We start from the raw sequence: 16,433 nt of genomic DNA, 5'->3' as shown, positions 1-16,433 counted from the left end.
TGATGAGAAACCGTGCTGTTGATGAGTCAGAAGAGATGCAGATTTCTTCTTTTTCTGACTAACATTTTGGGTGAACAGGGATCGTCACCTGGCAAAAGTGGTGACGTAGCAGTAGTGGTAATACTTACTTTCCCCCTTCCCCTTAGAGATTTTACATTCAAAAATCACCACTCCATTAGGAGCATTTTTCTGGGAATGACTGATTATCCCTGCTATTCAAGAGTGAAACTGAAGTGAAATCTCATTTTAAAATAGTGCCAAATAAACAGTAACACAACAAATATACGGAGAAAACAAGCAGGGTAAATTGTAGTAAATGATTCTTCGGTTTTAAACATCATCTCATTCAGACTAAGGTATCAGCAATGCACAGAGAGAAATTTGCTTTTAAACACATCTTAATGGGGAAATTTACATGGAGAGGTTTACAATAAATGTTATATGCGACAGACAGGGAGTATGGAGAGATCAGCCTGATTGTTTGCTGATAATTACTGTCCAAAATCTAGCTGATGGAGAGCAATGCGCGCATTCATACACCGGCCAGTGAAAAAGCCATTTCTGGCTGTTGTCCAAGGCCGTATAACGGGGCAAAGCCAGTGCAGGTCGACTGGCTGAGGAGGGAGAGAGTGGTTGTATGACTGAGTACAGCCCACACATCTTCATGCTCATCCACCAGCATGAAAAAGGGGTTTGGGGCTTGGTGGTGAGGGATCTACTATTGTTATATCAGACAACTGGGGACAAAAAGGCATGGGAGAGTGTCCTCCTCCCCTTAATAGCCCAAGTGCAGCCAAATACACTCTGTGCTGCTGATACGCACTACCTTGGTTATCCTTTGTGAAGAAAATGCATGAGTAATCGAAGTTAAGACCACCTCTTTTCATGACTTTTTTATTATTAAAGTGGTGTGATCCTTTTGGAATCAGATGCCAAACTGTCCAGAAAGAGAAACTCTGAAGAAGATGTGAAAAATTACTTCAAAGAATTTGGGAGCCCTGTGCATACTGGGATTTTGTTTTGATCTCTCACCAGCCTAACAGCCTTACAAGAGACTGCCTGCGATCTTTCAGATAAAATAGTTTCCTTGGTTGCTATGATGTGTTTTCTTTGTTTTCCTGCTTTTATTTTTTTTTCTTTTTAAAAGATGCTTACGTGAGAATCAGGTAAGCACCTACCTTTATATAGGTCACAATTTCTTAATAAACATTGTTACTGCTGCAGTTGGTACGTTAAATCTGCTTCCTAGTACTACAGGAAAATGTGTCACGCACGCCTGGGACTGGGCGGATGTCAGAAATACACGGTCCTAGGAAACATAGCTGGACTTATGAGGTGTATGAGACATTTTCTTTTGGCAGGTACAAGACCTTCTGGCTTGTGTTTTGTACCAATACAAAAAATCACTGAAAAGTATAGCAAACATAGAACAGCTCCCTGTAGAAGAATATCGGCGCAGGCTCCGAGCCCGGAGTTCCAGTGTTTTGCTTCGTATCGCTTTGCTGTGCTTGCCGCTGGGTTCCTACTCTGCGGATCAGGGAACTCCGTGCTTGGCCAAACAGCAGAAGTAAATGCCAGAAGTCAATTTGGGGCCACGGTATCGAGGAAGGCTGACTTTGCCAACCTCGAGCGACCGGTGCTGAGCGATCCTCTATTTGAAAGATTTTGGGGTGCCTGAGTGTCAAGGGAGGACGGAGAGTTTTGTTGTGACTGCCCTCTAGTTTTGACTGCAAAATTGCAATTTCAGGAGGGAAGATCAAAAACCTGAAACCAGTCTGGAGCCAGTTCATCGCCGTTGGCTGCTACACCCAGGCAGGAGCGAGTGATGGAGAGGATGCCGAGAGCGGCGCCATGACAAGCCAACGCGCATCGCTTGCATTGGGCAGCGTGGGCCCTGTGAGCCCAACGCGGCCACCGGCCCCACTTGGGCCTGGTGAGGGGTGCAGGACCCCGAACCGCAGCGCCCAACGACCGCGCCGGAGGCCCATGACGCTGCGGCCCTGAAACCGGAGTGAAAGGCGTCAAAGGAGCTGGGAAACTGGGAGCGACTCTGTCTCGGTGGAGATTCCTGGGGAGACAAGCGGGTGCTGTGGCACTCTCCGGCTGTACGAAGGGGACTTGTGCCGGTGGCGGACACGGCCATCAGCCGCCGCAGCGCTGGCGGCTTCTGGAAATCTTCACCCCCGTTCTCGCTCCTGATGTTTTTTACTAGCTAGAGGAACTGCCTCATCTCCGGGAGACAACGCTGCCCGCCCTGCGGGGGGGCCCACAGCCGCCTCACGGGGGGCCAGGGGCGGCCCGCGGCGGGGGGGCCCGCGGCTCACCTGAGGCGGCGGCGGCCCCGCCCCTCCCGCTGTGTCTTTAAGGCCCTCCTCCTCCTCCTCCTCCTCCTCCTTCTCGCCCGCCCTCCCTCCATCCATCCCTGCTCGCCGCTCGCCGCCGCCGGGCTCTGCCTCGCCCGCCTTTCCCCCCACCCTCCCCATCCCCGCCGCCAGCCATGGCCGACATGAAGACCGGCATCTTCGCCAAAAACGTCCAGAAACGCCTCAACCGCGCCCAGGAGAAGGTGCGCCGCACCACGGGGCGGGCAGGGCGGGAGTGGGGGGGGACGGGGAGGGGCGGCCTCGCCCCGGCGGGCAGGAGGAGGAAGGGGGCGGCGGTGCCCGGGGTCCGTGAGGGGAGGCGGCCCCGCTCGCCCCCCGCGCCCGCCGCTGCGGCTTCCCCGCTCCCTGCGCGCGGGGGCGCGGAGCCGCCGCCGGCGTGGGGGGGGGGGGGCCGTTCTTATGTAACCGGCCCATTTAACCGCGCCAGCCGCCCCCCGGCCGTGCCGCTGTCGTCGACCCCCGCGTCGGTTCGCTCCCCTCGGGGACGCGGCGGTGCGGGCGGAGCCGGCGTCCACCTGCCGCAGGGCCGAGCGAGCCGCCGCTTCTCGCCCTTCATGGGGAACGGGGCTCCCCGCGGGGGTAGGCCGAGTGGCTGCGCACCGCGCCGCGGCGGCGTTGGCCGGGCTGCCGGCCCGGCCCGGCCCGCGCGGGGAGCGGAGGGTTCGCCTCGCCTCGCCTCGCCTCACCGCCCGCCGGCAGCCCTCCTAAGAGGATTGCGTTTCCTTTAATACCGCGCCGGCTGAGCCCCGGCTGGAGCGAGCCTCCTCGCTGGGCGGCTGAGCCGCAGCGGCGTGACAGAAGCCCCCCCCTTGGCGTGACAGAAGCCCCCCCCTTGGCGTGACAGAAACCCGCGGGGGCCCGCGCCCTCATGAGCAGCTGCTTCAGTTTTGGGGAGCTTCTCAAGGTGTCAAAATGTTGTGCCGCTGACGGTGTTTACCGCTCGGAGAACTCGGCGCCGCTTCTCGTGTGACTGTAGCCTGGAAATGAGCAGCCGGCAAAGTGGGGGAGAATTTGCAGGAGTTTCCGATGGAAGATGAGGGCCTTGTTGGCCGTTGTTTATTTTGTTCACCTTCACTAATAAAAACCGATAGGTATAAACATTCCACCCGAGTAACTCCTGTTTAGCTCTTGGGTGTCTCGGGACCATAGATACAGATATTAAACCAAGCAGAAAAGCTTTTCGTATGACTGCACGTAGCATCCCTATCAGCTGTTAGTATGGTTTGTGATAAAGCTGTTCTCAGCATGAGTTTGGGAGGCACAGTTGTCAGCAAGCGTTGCAAGTCACCTCTTTTGAGGGCTAATAAAACCTTTGCACCCCTCTAGCATGTATCCTGTATTGTTACACGCCCTATGTGATAGGGCTCTGGAGAATTAGAAGAGATTATTTTATGACCGCTATTTCTCATACTTCACTGCCTATAAATCCCTGCTTCCTTTTTGCCACACGCTGAACTCTGTGGAGCTCTAAGGGAATAAAAATTGCAACAATTAATATGTAGAAAAGTCTCATATGTAATCATGTCATTATTTAAGAATCTAATAGTTGAGGCTGTCACAGGCAATTGATAGATTTTTCCTTTTAAATACTCTGATGTAGCTCACAAGGTCATGAAGTACTAGACTTTTCAATACCAAAGTCATGATACTTTTCCTTTCTTGGAGGTTTGGATTGCAACTGTTTTTGAGTAAAACATGTAATATACTCTTTCAATAGTTTGAAGAGATCTGATGACTTTATGGTGTGAGTTGAGCTGGGTCAGTAGTTGGACTAGAAGCCTAAAAATACTGTTCTTTTCCTTCTGTCTTTGTCAGCGTTGTTATGAATAACTGTCCAGTAAAGCATTGGTATAAGTCTTAAAAATCATATGTACTGCTTCCAGGTGTGTCTGCTAAAACATGGGAGGTCTTGCTTACAGAAATGTGTGGGCATACCAGAGAGCACACCTGAATCTGGGTACCTGAGGTCTTGGTGTCCTGGCAAAGACTGCTCATGCACCAGCCCCGGGGTGGCTGTCTTGAGCCCAACAGACACCTTAGGTGCAAACCGGGGATGTTGGTGGGCTCTGACGGCCGGGCTGCTCTACCTTCGCTTCGGTGATCAGCCATGCTAACAAAGGGATAATTTGTCTGGTTTGATCTGCAGGGGGGCATCTGGCAATTTTGGCCTCATTATGGCATCTGTGGTGGTTTCTTGTGTCAATGGGTCTAAACATTGCTTATTTACAGGGAATAAAAGCTGTTAGTGGCCTGACACAGAGTAGGTCCCAGGACCATGTAGCTTTGTATCCTTTCTTCCTTCTTCATGGCTTGTATGTGTAGTTACTGTGTGAGCTGTGCACATCTATTCCCTTGTGCCTACGCTTCTGGTTAGCTTTGAGTTCCTTATGGTTATACAGTATAAAAACCTTCATTATTTTTGCTAAAATATTACTTTAAAAAAAAAAAATAAAAGGCCCCCAAATGGGAATGATACAGATTGATTGGTTTTTGTTTGTTTGCTTTGGGTACTTGATGACAACAAGTAAATTGTATCTAGGAGTTAAAAGTCGATTTATCTGATTTCTGATGGTGTGGATAGGATGACATTGTGACAGGTGTGTAATAGCACACTGGCTTAGAGATTTTAAATACATTGAGTTGTTTTATCTTGTTGCTTACATTGGATTTGGGCACCTTCAGTTTACTTAATGTGTCCCTATAGTCAATTGCATTTACAAAGCATTTATACATAGTTTTCTATTATTTGTTAATGATGCAACATATATATTAAAACCACAGAGTGGCTGTAAAATATACACCTTCATCTATGGAAATTATCTTTCTAATGATGTTGTCATTATCTTCAGTTCCTTGCAGCCCAGGAGAAATTTTAGTTGTATGGTGTAGGTAGTGCATATGCCCAAATACAGGTGTGTCTAGTCACTATTTATGTGACAAAAGCTAAATAACTGACGTGAAAACATTTCGTATTGGGCAAATCTATCTGTCTTGCATTAGAAGTACTAAATCTGAGAGTTACATGGACGCATCCTTTCATGCCATTTTCCTAGTTTAAACAAAAGCAATCATCCATCTGTGATAGAGCAGACTTGGTAACATCAATCTTTTTTTTTTTTCTTATAACAGTGCAGGAATGTTCAGATTACTCTACACTGTGGAGATGGGTGAGGTAAATGTGTCAATGGCTTGATATGTCAAATGGTATTAAAAAACAGTGTAAGGCTAAAGAAAGTAAGAAATAATGCACTTAATCATGAACTGAAGCGCTAATGAGGGGAAGAAGGCAATTGTCCAAAATGGGCTGGACCAGGCTAGTACTCAAAATGAAATGCAGTTTTAAACAACTGGAAATAATAACTGGTTACTCCATTTTTCACATCATCCTGAAGATGGTACTTCTGGTGGTAGCACATGTGCCCTGGCACCCTGATTTCGAATCAATGAGTGTCCCATCTACTAAATTACACTGCTCTTCACTGCATTTCTTCAATGACCTTCCCCCCAAAATTCAGGCAGGGTGGATGTGCTGGGCTTGCAGCATCTGCTGGAAGCTGCTAACAGTCAGCTGAAGAATCTGGATTAAAGTTTTAAAAGCATCAGAGCAACTTAGGAGCCTGTATCCTAGTCATAAAAGTAAATGAAACAGTCATATGTTTAAATGTCTGTTTATACTGAAACCTGAACAGATGTATTGGTAACCGGGGCTGGCTGAGTCAGTTCTGAGGACAAGATTTCTTGGATGAAAAGGCTGAGTTTGTATCCCTAGGTTCCTCTGGAAATTTGAATTTAAGCTGCTAACCCAATTTATAACACTAGTTATCTCCTTGTCCTCTCTCTTGTAACCCAACACCTCTAAGTGAATAGCACAGTTCAGCTGGAAGGGACCTACAACGATCACCTAGTCCCACTGCCTGACCACTTCAGGGCTGACCAAAAGTTCAAGCATGGTATTAAGGGCATCATCCAAATGCCTCTTAAACACTGACAGGCGTGGGGTGCAAACCACCTCCCCAGGAAGCCTGTTCCAGGGTTTGACCACCCTCTCGGTAAAGAAATGCTTCCCCATGTCAAGGCCGAACCTTCCCTGAGGGACGCAGCTTTGAGCCATTCCCACGCGTCCTGGCACTGGGTCCCAGGGAGAAGAGCTCAGCACCTCCCTCTCCATGTCCCCTCCTCAGGAGGCTGCAGAGAGCAGTGAGGTCGCCCCTCAGCCTCCTTCTCTCCAAACTAGACAAACCCCGAGTCCTCACCCGCTCCTTAGGGCACATGCCTTCCAGCCCCTTCTCCAGCTTTGTGCCCTCCTCGGGACACATTCAAGTACCTTAACATCCTTTTAAAATGGTGGGGCCCAGAACTGCACAAAATACTCAAGGTGAGGCTGCACCAATGCTGAATACAGTGGGATAATCACCTCTTTTGACCAGCTGGTCATGCTGTGTTTGATGCACCCGGGATGTGGTTTGCCCTCTCGGCTGCCAGGGCACACTGCTGACTCCTCTTGAGCCTCCTGCCAACAGCACCCCCAGAGCCCTTTCTGCAGGGCTGCTCTCAGCCACACCTCTCCCCATTTAGACTTGTATCTGGTGTTACTCCATCCCAGGTGCAGAATCTGGCATTTGCTCTTGTTCAATTTCATGACATATTGGAGCATTGGGCAATCATCAACCTAGACACCTCTGCAAGTCCTCTTGTCTTCAAGGCTTGGTTTTTCCCATGGCCCGAGAGAACAGTAACAGCATGAGGTTTGTCCTTGGGAGCCGAGTGGCAGAGGACACGTCAGGGACACCCAGCAGCTGTGCCCAGTGCATGGCCACCAAGGGCAGGGACAGCCCCCTGGGCCTCCTGGGCACAGGGACTGCCTCGGGGCCAGCACCCCAAAGGCCTTCCTCCAAAGGGTGCTGGGGGGGGGGGCCTGTCACCCCCATGTCATAGGGCCACCACCCAGCAACACAGCAGTCACTGTGCCCCGGGACAGGATAAAAGCGAGTATCCTCCCATGTCCCACTGCCAAGGCAGCCCAAAGACATCTGAGAGGAAGTCCTTGAGGTGGAATTACTTGGTGGGGGTGAGGGAGGAAGACCAAAGGCAAGACCAACTCCCAGTGGGGCCACCTGAGGGATGGAAATCCTGCTTCAGGCTTCAGGGAACAGGCACAAGCCCCTCAAGAGATGAGAACCACCAGTCCCTGGAGGTGCCTGAGGCTGTCAGGCCTTTTCAGCTGGACAGCAGTGGCAGGGCCAAGGGAATGCCTTCTGGAGGAGCACTGCAGAGCTCACTGTCCTCATCCCCTGCAGAGCCAGGGGCAGCAGCTGTAAGAAATGGGATGCAGAGATGTTGGCAGGGGTCCCAGTGCTTTGGAGCACCCACTGGTGCCCTGCCAGGCACAGGGAGGATTCTTGTCCCCAAGGTCGATCAGGCTGGGGACATATGGCCACTCTCGGAAGCCCCTGAGGTGGCTCCAGGTTGAGGGAGGAGAATAGGGCTTGGGCATCTCCTGGGAGGCGTGACCAGCCCCGGGGGGGGGGGGGGGGGGGGGGCGAGGAGGCAGGTCTTGCTCCCATGCTCAGGGAATAGCTGATCATCTCCAGTGCTGGGATCAGGCGGGAATTTTCCCCTGGGGCAGATTGGCACTGGTCCCCTGGGGTGTTTTTGCCTTCTGCAGCGTTGAGCACTGCCGCTTGCCAGGGCTCCTTTGGGCGATTTTGGCTGGGTCACTGCCTGCTGCTCCTGCTCCACAAAGGTGGCCCTCGTGCCCCACATCCAGGGGGAGGAAACTTTCCCGACTCCCAGGACGGGCTCCCAGGGTTGCTTCTTGTCCTCTGTAGCACTGAGCACAGCCCCTTGCCAGGGCTTATCTGGGCCCTTTTGGCTCCGTTCTTGCCTGCTGCTCTTGCACCTCCAAGGCACTGCTCGTGCCCTGGATCCCTCGGGCTCTCTTGCCCAGCACCCATTTGGAGTGGGAGCGAGCTCTGCTCTTCCCTCGGCTCCATTTCCCCCGGGGTTCTTGGTTGTGCAAAACAAGCATAGTCCAGCTGGAAGGGACCTATGATGATCATCTAGTCCAACTGCCTGACCACTTCAGGGCTGACCAAAAGTTAAAGCATGGTATTAAGGGCATTGCCCAAATAAATGCCTTGTAAACACCGACAGGCGTGGGGCACTGACCACCTCTCCAGGAAGCCTGTTCCAGGGTTTGACCACCCTCTCGCAATAAACACAGTTGGTGCTGTCACAGTGCTTCCCAAACTCAAGTTCTTTAAGGCTTGTTCCTGGGTGTTTCTTGAATAGCTCTTGAAAATCCAACTAATGTGTCTTTTGATGTTGAGTCAGTAGTATATTTGGTTTCATCCAAAAGCTAAAGCAGTGAATACTGCAGTTTATGAGAATTTTGAAAGTGTAACTAGTGTTTAAAGTGTTGTGAAGGAGGAGATTCCATAAAGGAAAAAGATAACACCACCACCAGCCCCCTTCCCCCCAGGAAGGGGATTTGATGGTTCTGTACACATCATGTGTTCTGTAACTGATGATGTCAGCTCTTAGACAGGAGATGGGTTTCTGCATGCAAGAATATATTTGTGAAAGGGATGTTACATATATTGGACCTGTGCTGACCTGCCTGCAATGTGATGGTATGGTTCCACCAACCTTGGATTCATAAAAGCAAATTACTGTCTAATGATTAAAAATACTGGCCCCACAGATGTTATAAAATCTAGTACACTGAAGTCATTATACTATTATAACAGACCTCAACATTTAGGGCCCTGCTGGCACAAACACATGCAATGAAGAGGCAACTTCATCTCTGAAGAGCTAATTGTTAATCTCTGAGGTTACAAACAAAACCAATTAGAAGTCAATTTCTCATGTGAATGATACGAGCTATGCAGCTCAGATTCTTCTAGCTTCAGGTTCCAGTATGATTAAAAACTTGCATTTTCCCTTTTTTAATTTCTTTTTTCATATAAATTGTAGAAAAGAGGGAGTGCAAGTGGCCATCTGGACCATTCTTCTAAACCAATGCAGAATCAGCTGTGCTTAAAATTATTCCTTAAGAGTGACTTTCTTGCCAGCTGTTTTAAGTATGTAATGGTGGAGATGTTGCGGCTTCCCTAAAACGATGTATGCCATTGCTTAGGCACCTCCAGTCAGAAAGTCCTCTTCTCACTTAATATAGATGTCCTTTTTTGCAGTTCAAGCCTTTGTTCCCTGTTCTAGCTTTTCTTGATGTAGAGGAGTGTGTTCATTCTTCTTGCCTCAACATTTACAAGTGGTTTTCCTCTTTTGTCAGCATTCCTTATGATCTAACTGGAGTTATCGTATGACCCTCCCAACCATGCCAAAGACTAGCTATTATTAAAATATTGATTGCTTTCAATTGTTTTAGTTTCTAATGTGCAGGTTGAAAGGTAGAGGTAGATTCTGGTTGTCTGGGTGCCAAGCATGGAAGAAAGGGGAGAGAAAAACTCCAGGGCCCCTTCCTGTTAGGTTCTCATGTGGTATTTTCCCTGCTGTGTGAGGAAAGGTAATCTGTTCCTCCTGTTCCAGTTTTCTCCCCATATGCAATGTTAACCATGATCCTGTGAGTTCGTATGTAATACACCCTTCCTCATTGTCACTTAGCTTCCATCAAGTCAAGAAGGTGCTGGTTCTTCAGTTTCATGGGGATCCATATCTCCATGTTTACTGACCAAAGCATTATTGATATCAAGGAGACCTTCTCCTCTGTTCTTGCTTGACAATTTGATCTTTTCACTTTTATTCTTTCCCATTTCCTTTTTAGTTCTTGAGCACATGTCCATTTCTCTACCACTCTCTCTACATTTCACGTAGACCCTCTCTTTAAAAAAAAAAAAAAATTCTTTTAAATCTGCTGCTAATTTGTTGGGCTTGGCTCTGGACTCTCTTCTTCACCTCATCTTGCTCCTCTAGTAGATCCTCTCTCTTGCATTGTCGTATTGTGTAAGACCCAATGTTTCTGACCCAAGGCCTGCCCCATGCTAGCTGTCAGTGAGGCTGTTGTCGGTGGTCCACAGCCACTCCACAGTGCAGTGCTGCCTTCCTGTTGTGGCACAGTTAAGAGTGTGACTTCATGAGCGCATAGTGGAGAGATGTTGGGGTGTTGATAACCTGTGTATCTGGAAAATACAGGAATTCCTCATCTGGATTGATGACCAGCGCCTGCCTCCTAGAATAGGGTGTGCTACTGGCCCCTGGTCCAAGCAGCTGCTGTAGACGGTGAGGGTGAGAGAGCAGTGAATGAGGGCAGGAAAGGGGAACACACTTTGCCTTTCATCTCAGTAGCCCAAGTTTTCTGTGCTGGCTAGGAGGAACTGTGAAGGAAACCGCTCAGCGTCTGTCATAGCAGGATATTTCAGTGGGGATAAATGGCAGACAAAAGCAGGGTAAGTATGAGGTGGGGGTGAGCAGCATGCCTGTGCCTGCTCTGCCTGCAGCAACTCAGCACGGCTGGCCAGGCTGTGGGGAGCCCCTCTTACTGGCTTGCCAGGTAATTAAAGCACGTGTGGGATGACAGACTGCCGAGTTTGGGAGAGAATGAAAATAAAGAGTAAAAGATGCCTTCTAACACTTTTTTGCAGTTGCCTACATGAAGAGGACCATAGCTCCTTGAACTCGCTTGGAGATGGCAGGGTGATATTTTTCACCTGCCTAAAACATGCACAGTGGGATTCACCCCCACCAAAACCTCTGATCAGGCAGCAGTCACTGCCTGCTATGCCAGTCCTCCCGCTCACCTTGGGAACTGCCGAGTGGGGGGAGAAGGGGTAGCAGATGGCTCTCCTCCTTCACCACAGAGAGCATTTTCCCTAGGGAACTGTTGTTTGGTTTAGTTCATTGGGCTCTGCTGCAAACTCAGCTGCTTGGAGCCTCCAATCCAAAGTGTTTCAAGTGCTGGGTCACTCTTCCCTAAATGTTCTGCAGCATCAGTGCTGTGCATCACTGAGCCTTTGCTGTTCTCGAATGCAAGATAATTTGTTCCTGACCTAATGAGTAGCTAGTTAGCCAGTAGTTGCCAGAATCAAACAAATGACCAACTTGGAAAACAAATTGTGGTGTTTTGTCATGTTGAGTCTCTGCTAATTGGAGTTTATTAATCTGTTTAAGAGGGTAAGGTAAAACATAGGCCTGTGGTAAAGACTCGTATAACACATTTCTGAAGTGTCCATTTGTGCTATGAGAAAGCTAATGCAGGAAATAGCCTGTTCTTCCTCACTGCTCTACCTTTCTTTCTGTTGTCTCAGTAATTATTCTTCATTATCTGTAGGACAGGAGCACCAGTGCAGAATTGGGCACTGGTGTGGACAAGCACTTAGTTGGTAAAATTCTGTTTAGGTATTTTCTAAGAAGGTTGGTGGGGCAATGGGAGAGGAGTTGAGCAGCCTTTCTATGGGTGGGGGCACAGAGAAGTCAGGGCTGGACCATACTTCAAGTCTCTGGTCTCTGACTCCCAGGGCCCTGCTACTACTTCTCAGTTGTTTCTGTTGTGCCTTCTTTTTCTTAGCACCTCTTTTCTGACAAAAAGCTCCTGCTTACTCCCAGATAAGATCCTCTGCTTTGTTCTCCCTGTCTCTGTAGCAGATTAATTCCTTTGATGCTCCCTTGAAGTCTGAGCTTGGAGTCACTTTCACCCCACTTTTTTGTACCCACAAGACTGCTAAATCTGTGCTTTGTAGTGATAGAGGCAAGCGCTACAGTCCGTGAACTGCAATCAATGCTTTTTATCTATGATACAAAAGAGGAGAGGAAGGCCTGCCAAAGTCTTGGGCTGTCACTAAAACAACCATTTGAAAAATGATTTCTAGTCTAGATTACTAAACAAACCCATGTTATTTTTTTCCAGAAACATTTCACAAAATGCCATCTTTATAGGGTGTATACATGTGCCTGCCTGCACATGCTTACAAGAAACTGTTGATCCTACTTTTCCCAGGTTTCAATTTGAAAAACACTGTAATAATAGACTGATGTCAGAATAGTCTGAGAATAGACTGATTTTTAACAAAACAGGGGTTTGAGAAAATAAAAATTGCCTAAAGAACACAGAGAATCTGAATTTCCTTTCTAGACTGTGATCATCAGTAAGCATTTACTTGTGTCCTTGCAGCAGTATAAGGGGTTAGTGGTGTGTAGCTGAGGTAGGTGATGGTCTGCAGTACCATGGGAACGCAGTTATTTCTACTGATGATTCACACTTTATGTCTCAGCAAAGCCCAGTTAAGTGACCCACATGCATGAGGGTTAATACACCTTAAGCCCAAAGTAGAAGCAGATGAAACACTGCATACAGAGAAGAAGCGTGATTGAATAAAGGCGATCTGTTTTCTGTGGAGAATAATCAGTCTTTGAGATCTGAGAAATGACACTGATTTTTCACATAAAATGCATATATGAGGTTTAGATTCAGGAAGTTGTTTAAAGACTCACTTGCATGCAGGGCATGTAAAGGAATAAATAAAAAGGGGATACTGTTATTAAACCTAAACAGATCTGCGTGTAGACACTGTTGCTTAGATTTAAACTAGGCTTCCAGTTGTTCAACTTGCCATTATCACCCAAATCCTTGTTGGTTTACGTGGGTGTTCTCTTTTCACACTGGTGTAGCCACTCTATGCAGTTTGGACGAACTTTCTAAATACATAAGGCACACTGCTGAAATGGATCTGCTGTGAGCATGAAGTAAGTTTTTCAAAATAAAATGTCAGTAATTTTAAGTATAGGACAAATCTGAGTCCTGTAAAAATCATAAGGAATGGTTAATGAGGCTAATCAGAGAGGAAAGAATTTAATTGATTGCCTCATGTATTTCAGATCTGCACTAACTGCATTCTTATCACAGAGGAAACAGAAGTGCTAGGATCAAAGGCAGAACAAAGGAAAAGAAAAATTTGTGGGTGTTCTCAGGCCTGGAGAGAGGCAGGAGCACGACTCAGTCCAGAGGCAGGTTGGTCTGGTGCAGGCTTAGGGCAGATGTGCCCATGGCTGACCTCGCTCAGGGAAGAAACACATAGGGAGAAAAATGCACGGCAGTAACCGAAGGGACCCCAGGCAGGCAGGGGATGGCTGGCTGCCGCAACCACAGCACGGGTGCTGCGGGACCACGCTCAGGAAGCGGTAAAGGAGTGGATTCATTACGTGTGAAGTGGCAAGTGGAAAACAACCACAACAGAATGAGGTTAATGTCCAGGTGAGAAGATGGCTGGCTGTGGTCCAAAAACAGGCCAGATGTTTGGAGATGAGATATGAATTTGAAATACAGAATTTGAATTTCAAGAAATGTGGAAGTATAACAGTGCAGGGAAACCTCTTTGATTTTAAAAAATAGTACAGCCCTCCCTCTACACTCTCAAATAGTTTCTGGATTAATTAGTGAAGAAATGAATACATTCCTTATGATGTGACAGTCTTGCAAACTACCAAAATGCGATTTTCCTGATATCACATCTCTAAAAGTTGTCCTACTTATTTCTCAGCAAAAATGTATGGGCAAAGTTGTTATCAGGACAGATTAGTTCATATTTGTTCATCTCCCCTCTTCCTTCTTTGTCCCTCTCTTCTCCTGTCATCCTTTCCTTGCTGCTTTCTTTTCCCTTCTTCTCTTCTTGTATGTCTAACCAAACAAGTTGTTGCAGACTTAACCACCAAAGCCATTTAGAAAATTATTTGACTTCTGTTGTGCCATCTGGTTACTTGATAGGTGAGCACAGCTGCACACTTCAGAGATGATTGCGCGTTTAAAAATCAGTACTGAGCCTCCAAACGTTGCAGGCTTTCGGAGTAGTGAATGCTCATTTTGTTTTATTTGCCGCCTGTTGTGCATGAGAGGAGGGACAGATGGTAGTGCTGGAACAGGGTTATTCCCTTGGGGTCTGCAGGGCTGACCGAGGTCCTCCTGGTGTGGTGGGAAGCCGGGAATAAAGTGATAGCACCGCACATAGGCAGTGCTGAGTACCTGGGGAAATGCTGAAGGACAGGGAAGGTGAAACGAAGAGCAAAGTTGCCTGGTAATTAAGACAGCAGTGCATGAAGTGCAGATGTGCAAGCTGAAGGAGTCCACAGTGGGCTCCATTCACAAGCTTTGCTTTTATCGGAAGCTCCAGCTGAGTCCACAGGAACTTCACCCAACTGGTCGCCTTAGGGTTTAGCCCAGCAATGCTGTCGCTCCACATTCAGTGAAGTCAAGGTGCTACGTGTACCCCAGGGCTTTTGAACTTGCTTCTGCCCTCTGTTCTTGTACTAGAAAAACCTCTCCTATGAAATCTCTACTTCCAGGGTCTGAAAGGCATGTTTCAGAAAACGCGAACCTCGCTGACGTTTTGCAGAGTGAAAGAGGGTTTTATTCTTAACACCATGCTGGCATCATATTTTCCTATAGCACCAATCCAAGATCATATTTGTTGCAAGCATAGTGCCAGCATCTTTTGTGCAAAGTTTCATATTACGGTGAAAATAAATGGTAATTTAGAAGTTGGCTGAGAATTTGGGTTGATTTGACAGCTAAACTGAGAAACAAATCTGGAAGGAATTTAGGCAACCGTTAGCTGACAAACACACGTGCCATTATGGCATCTTAACTCCTTAACGAGTTGCATCCCCAAGAGTCATGGCATAGCAGTGTGGCAGGACAGGGAGGAACAAGCTCTGACTGACAAATATTTTGGATCAAGAACATGTGTTTGCAGACTGTAGGATGAATGGAAGTTTGAGTACGGTATGTTTTGCCCAGTGTTTCAACTCAGATTGTGCTGTTCCATTCTGGTTTCTATAGTGAGGGTTGTTTTCTATATGCAGTGTTTATCTGGAAAAGAATTTTAAAAAATTGGACCCCATTAGGAAGTATATTTTAAAGAATGCACTGTGCAGTATCAAGGTTGCCAAGTCACTTCTCTGAGGGATCTATTTTTGAGAAACAAATAATTCTCCCCCCCTTCTAGTATCCAATTTCCAGTTTGACTTAAAGCACTTGTACCAATGTCTATTTGCTAATGCCCATCAGTAGCCCATCCTACCAAAGGCTTAGCATGAAGTATGCTGTTTAATGGTGATGTTGGATTGCTCACTATTATCTGTTAGAAGTGTTTGCAGGGTTAAAGTAGTAATATAAACCTGGCACAGACTCTTCCCTCCTCTGGCTCAAAGAAGGATATTTTTTTATACTCCATTATACGGAAAGTTTCCTTACTTGCATGAAAGCAGTTGCCAATCAAGCAAATTTTATTACACATTAATGCACCTTAGAGGATTTGCGTGTGAATCTGAAACAAAATGCAGTGAAAAGTCAGTCTCAAATGCAAAGCACTTGTTATTCCATCTCTCTCTCTGAAGCTCAGGGTATTTTCGGTTCTGCTTCGGGGAAGGTGTTATCATTAAGTGTTGACAAAAACCACCTCTGGTGGATTATGATGGATTTCTGTCTTTTTCATTAAGTCTTATAAAATAAAAAGTGGAACTAGCAGAAGGTGGGAAAAGGCTTTCTAAAAAGAGTCACAAACTCCTTTCCACTCTAAGATATGTGCACCAACAGGGTATGTCTACATCTAAACCAGCTTTAGCTATACCAGTAGTAAGCAGGTGGTTTCCTATCAGGCCAAAATGACCTGCTGTGCTACTGAAAAGTGTTAAATAGAGAGTTTTTCATCCAAGGTTTTTAGCTCTGGGACTTTCAGAAGATGTCAGTTCCCACTGACATTCCCCATTTAATTTAGGGTTGTTGATAACTCAGTTCCTTATTCCTAAATGTGCCTTTCTGCGCTGCTAGCGCCTGCTTAAGTATTGTACAGAGGGTTTCCACCTTGCACCCCTCAGTTGTCTAGAAGTGGTGACTCTGGGGAGATGCAGAGAGTATGGTTTTAGGTTGTTCCATGAAAGCATGGTGCGTTGTCTGTGTCCTCATCTCCATCCGATGTCTCCCCCAGCAAAACAGGAGTTCTCCAAGCCTTCAGATGGTGTGGCATGAGGCAAGGTCTCCCTGAAGGTGTAAAGCCCCATGCCTGGGCAGGGCAGTATCCCTGTGCATTGCAGGACAGA

At 47.4% G+C, this 16,433-nt stretch overlaps 1 protein-coding gene across 1 annotated transcript in view; it reads left to right on the top strand.

Annotated features, from left to right (window-relative positions):
* The first annotated feature begins 2,497 nt into the window (after positions 1-2,497).
* Positions 2,498-16,433, top strand: part of AMPH (amphiphysin) — a 120,961-nt gene continuing 107,025 nt past the window's right edge. Inside the window, exon 1 of the mRNA XM_059819103.1 lies at positions 2,498-2,566. Within this exon, the coding sequence (XP_059675086.1) occupies positions 2,498-2,566 (69 nt within the window). The remainder of the gene's footprint in view (positions 2,567-16,433) is intronic.

Source organism: Gavia stellata, chromosome 6 (assembly GCF_030936135.1).
Source record: "Gavia stellata isolate bGavSte3 chromosome 6, bGavSte3.hap2, whole genome shotgun sequence".
Taxonomy (NCBI): Eukaryota; Metazoa; Chordata; class Aves; order Gaviiformes; family Gaviidae; genus Gavia; species Gavia stellata.
The sequence above is the reverse complement of the archived record's forward strand: the minus strand, read 5'-3'. Positions and strand labels throughout refer to the sequence as shown.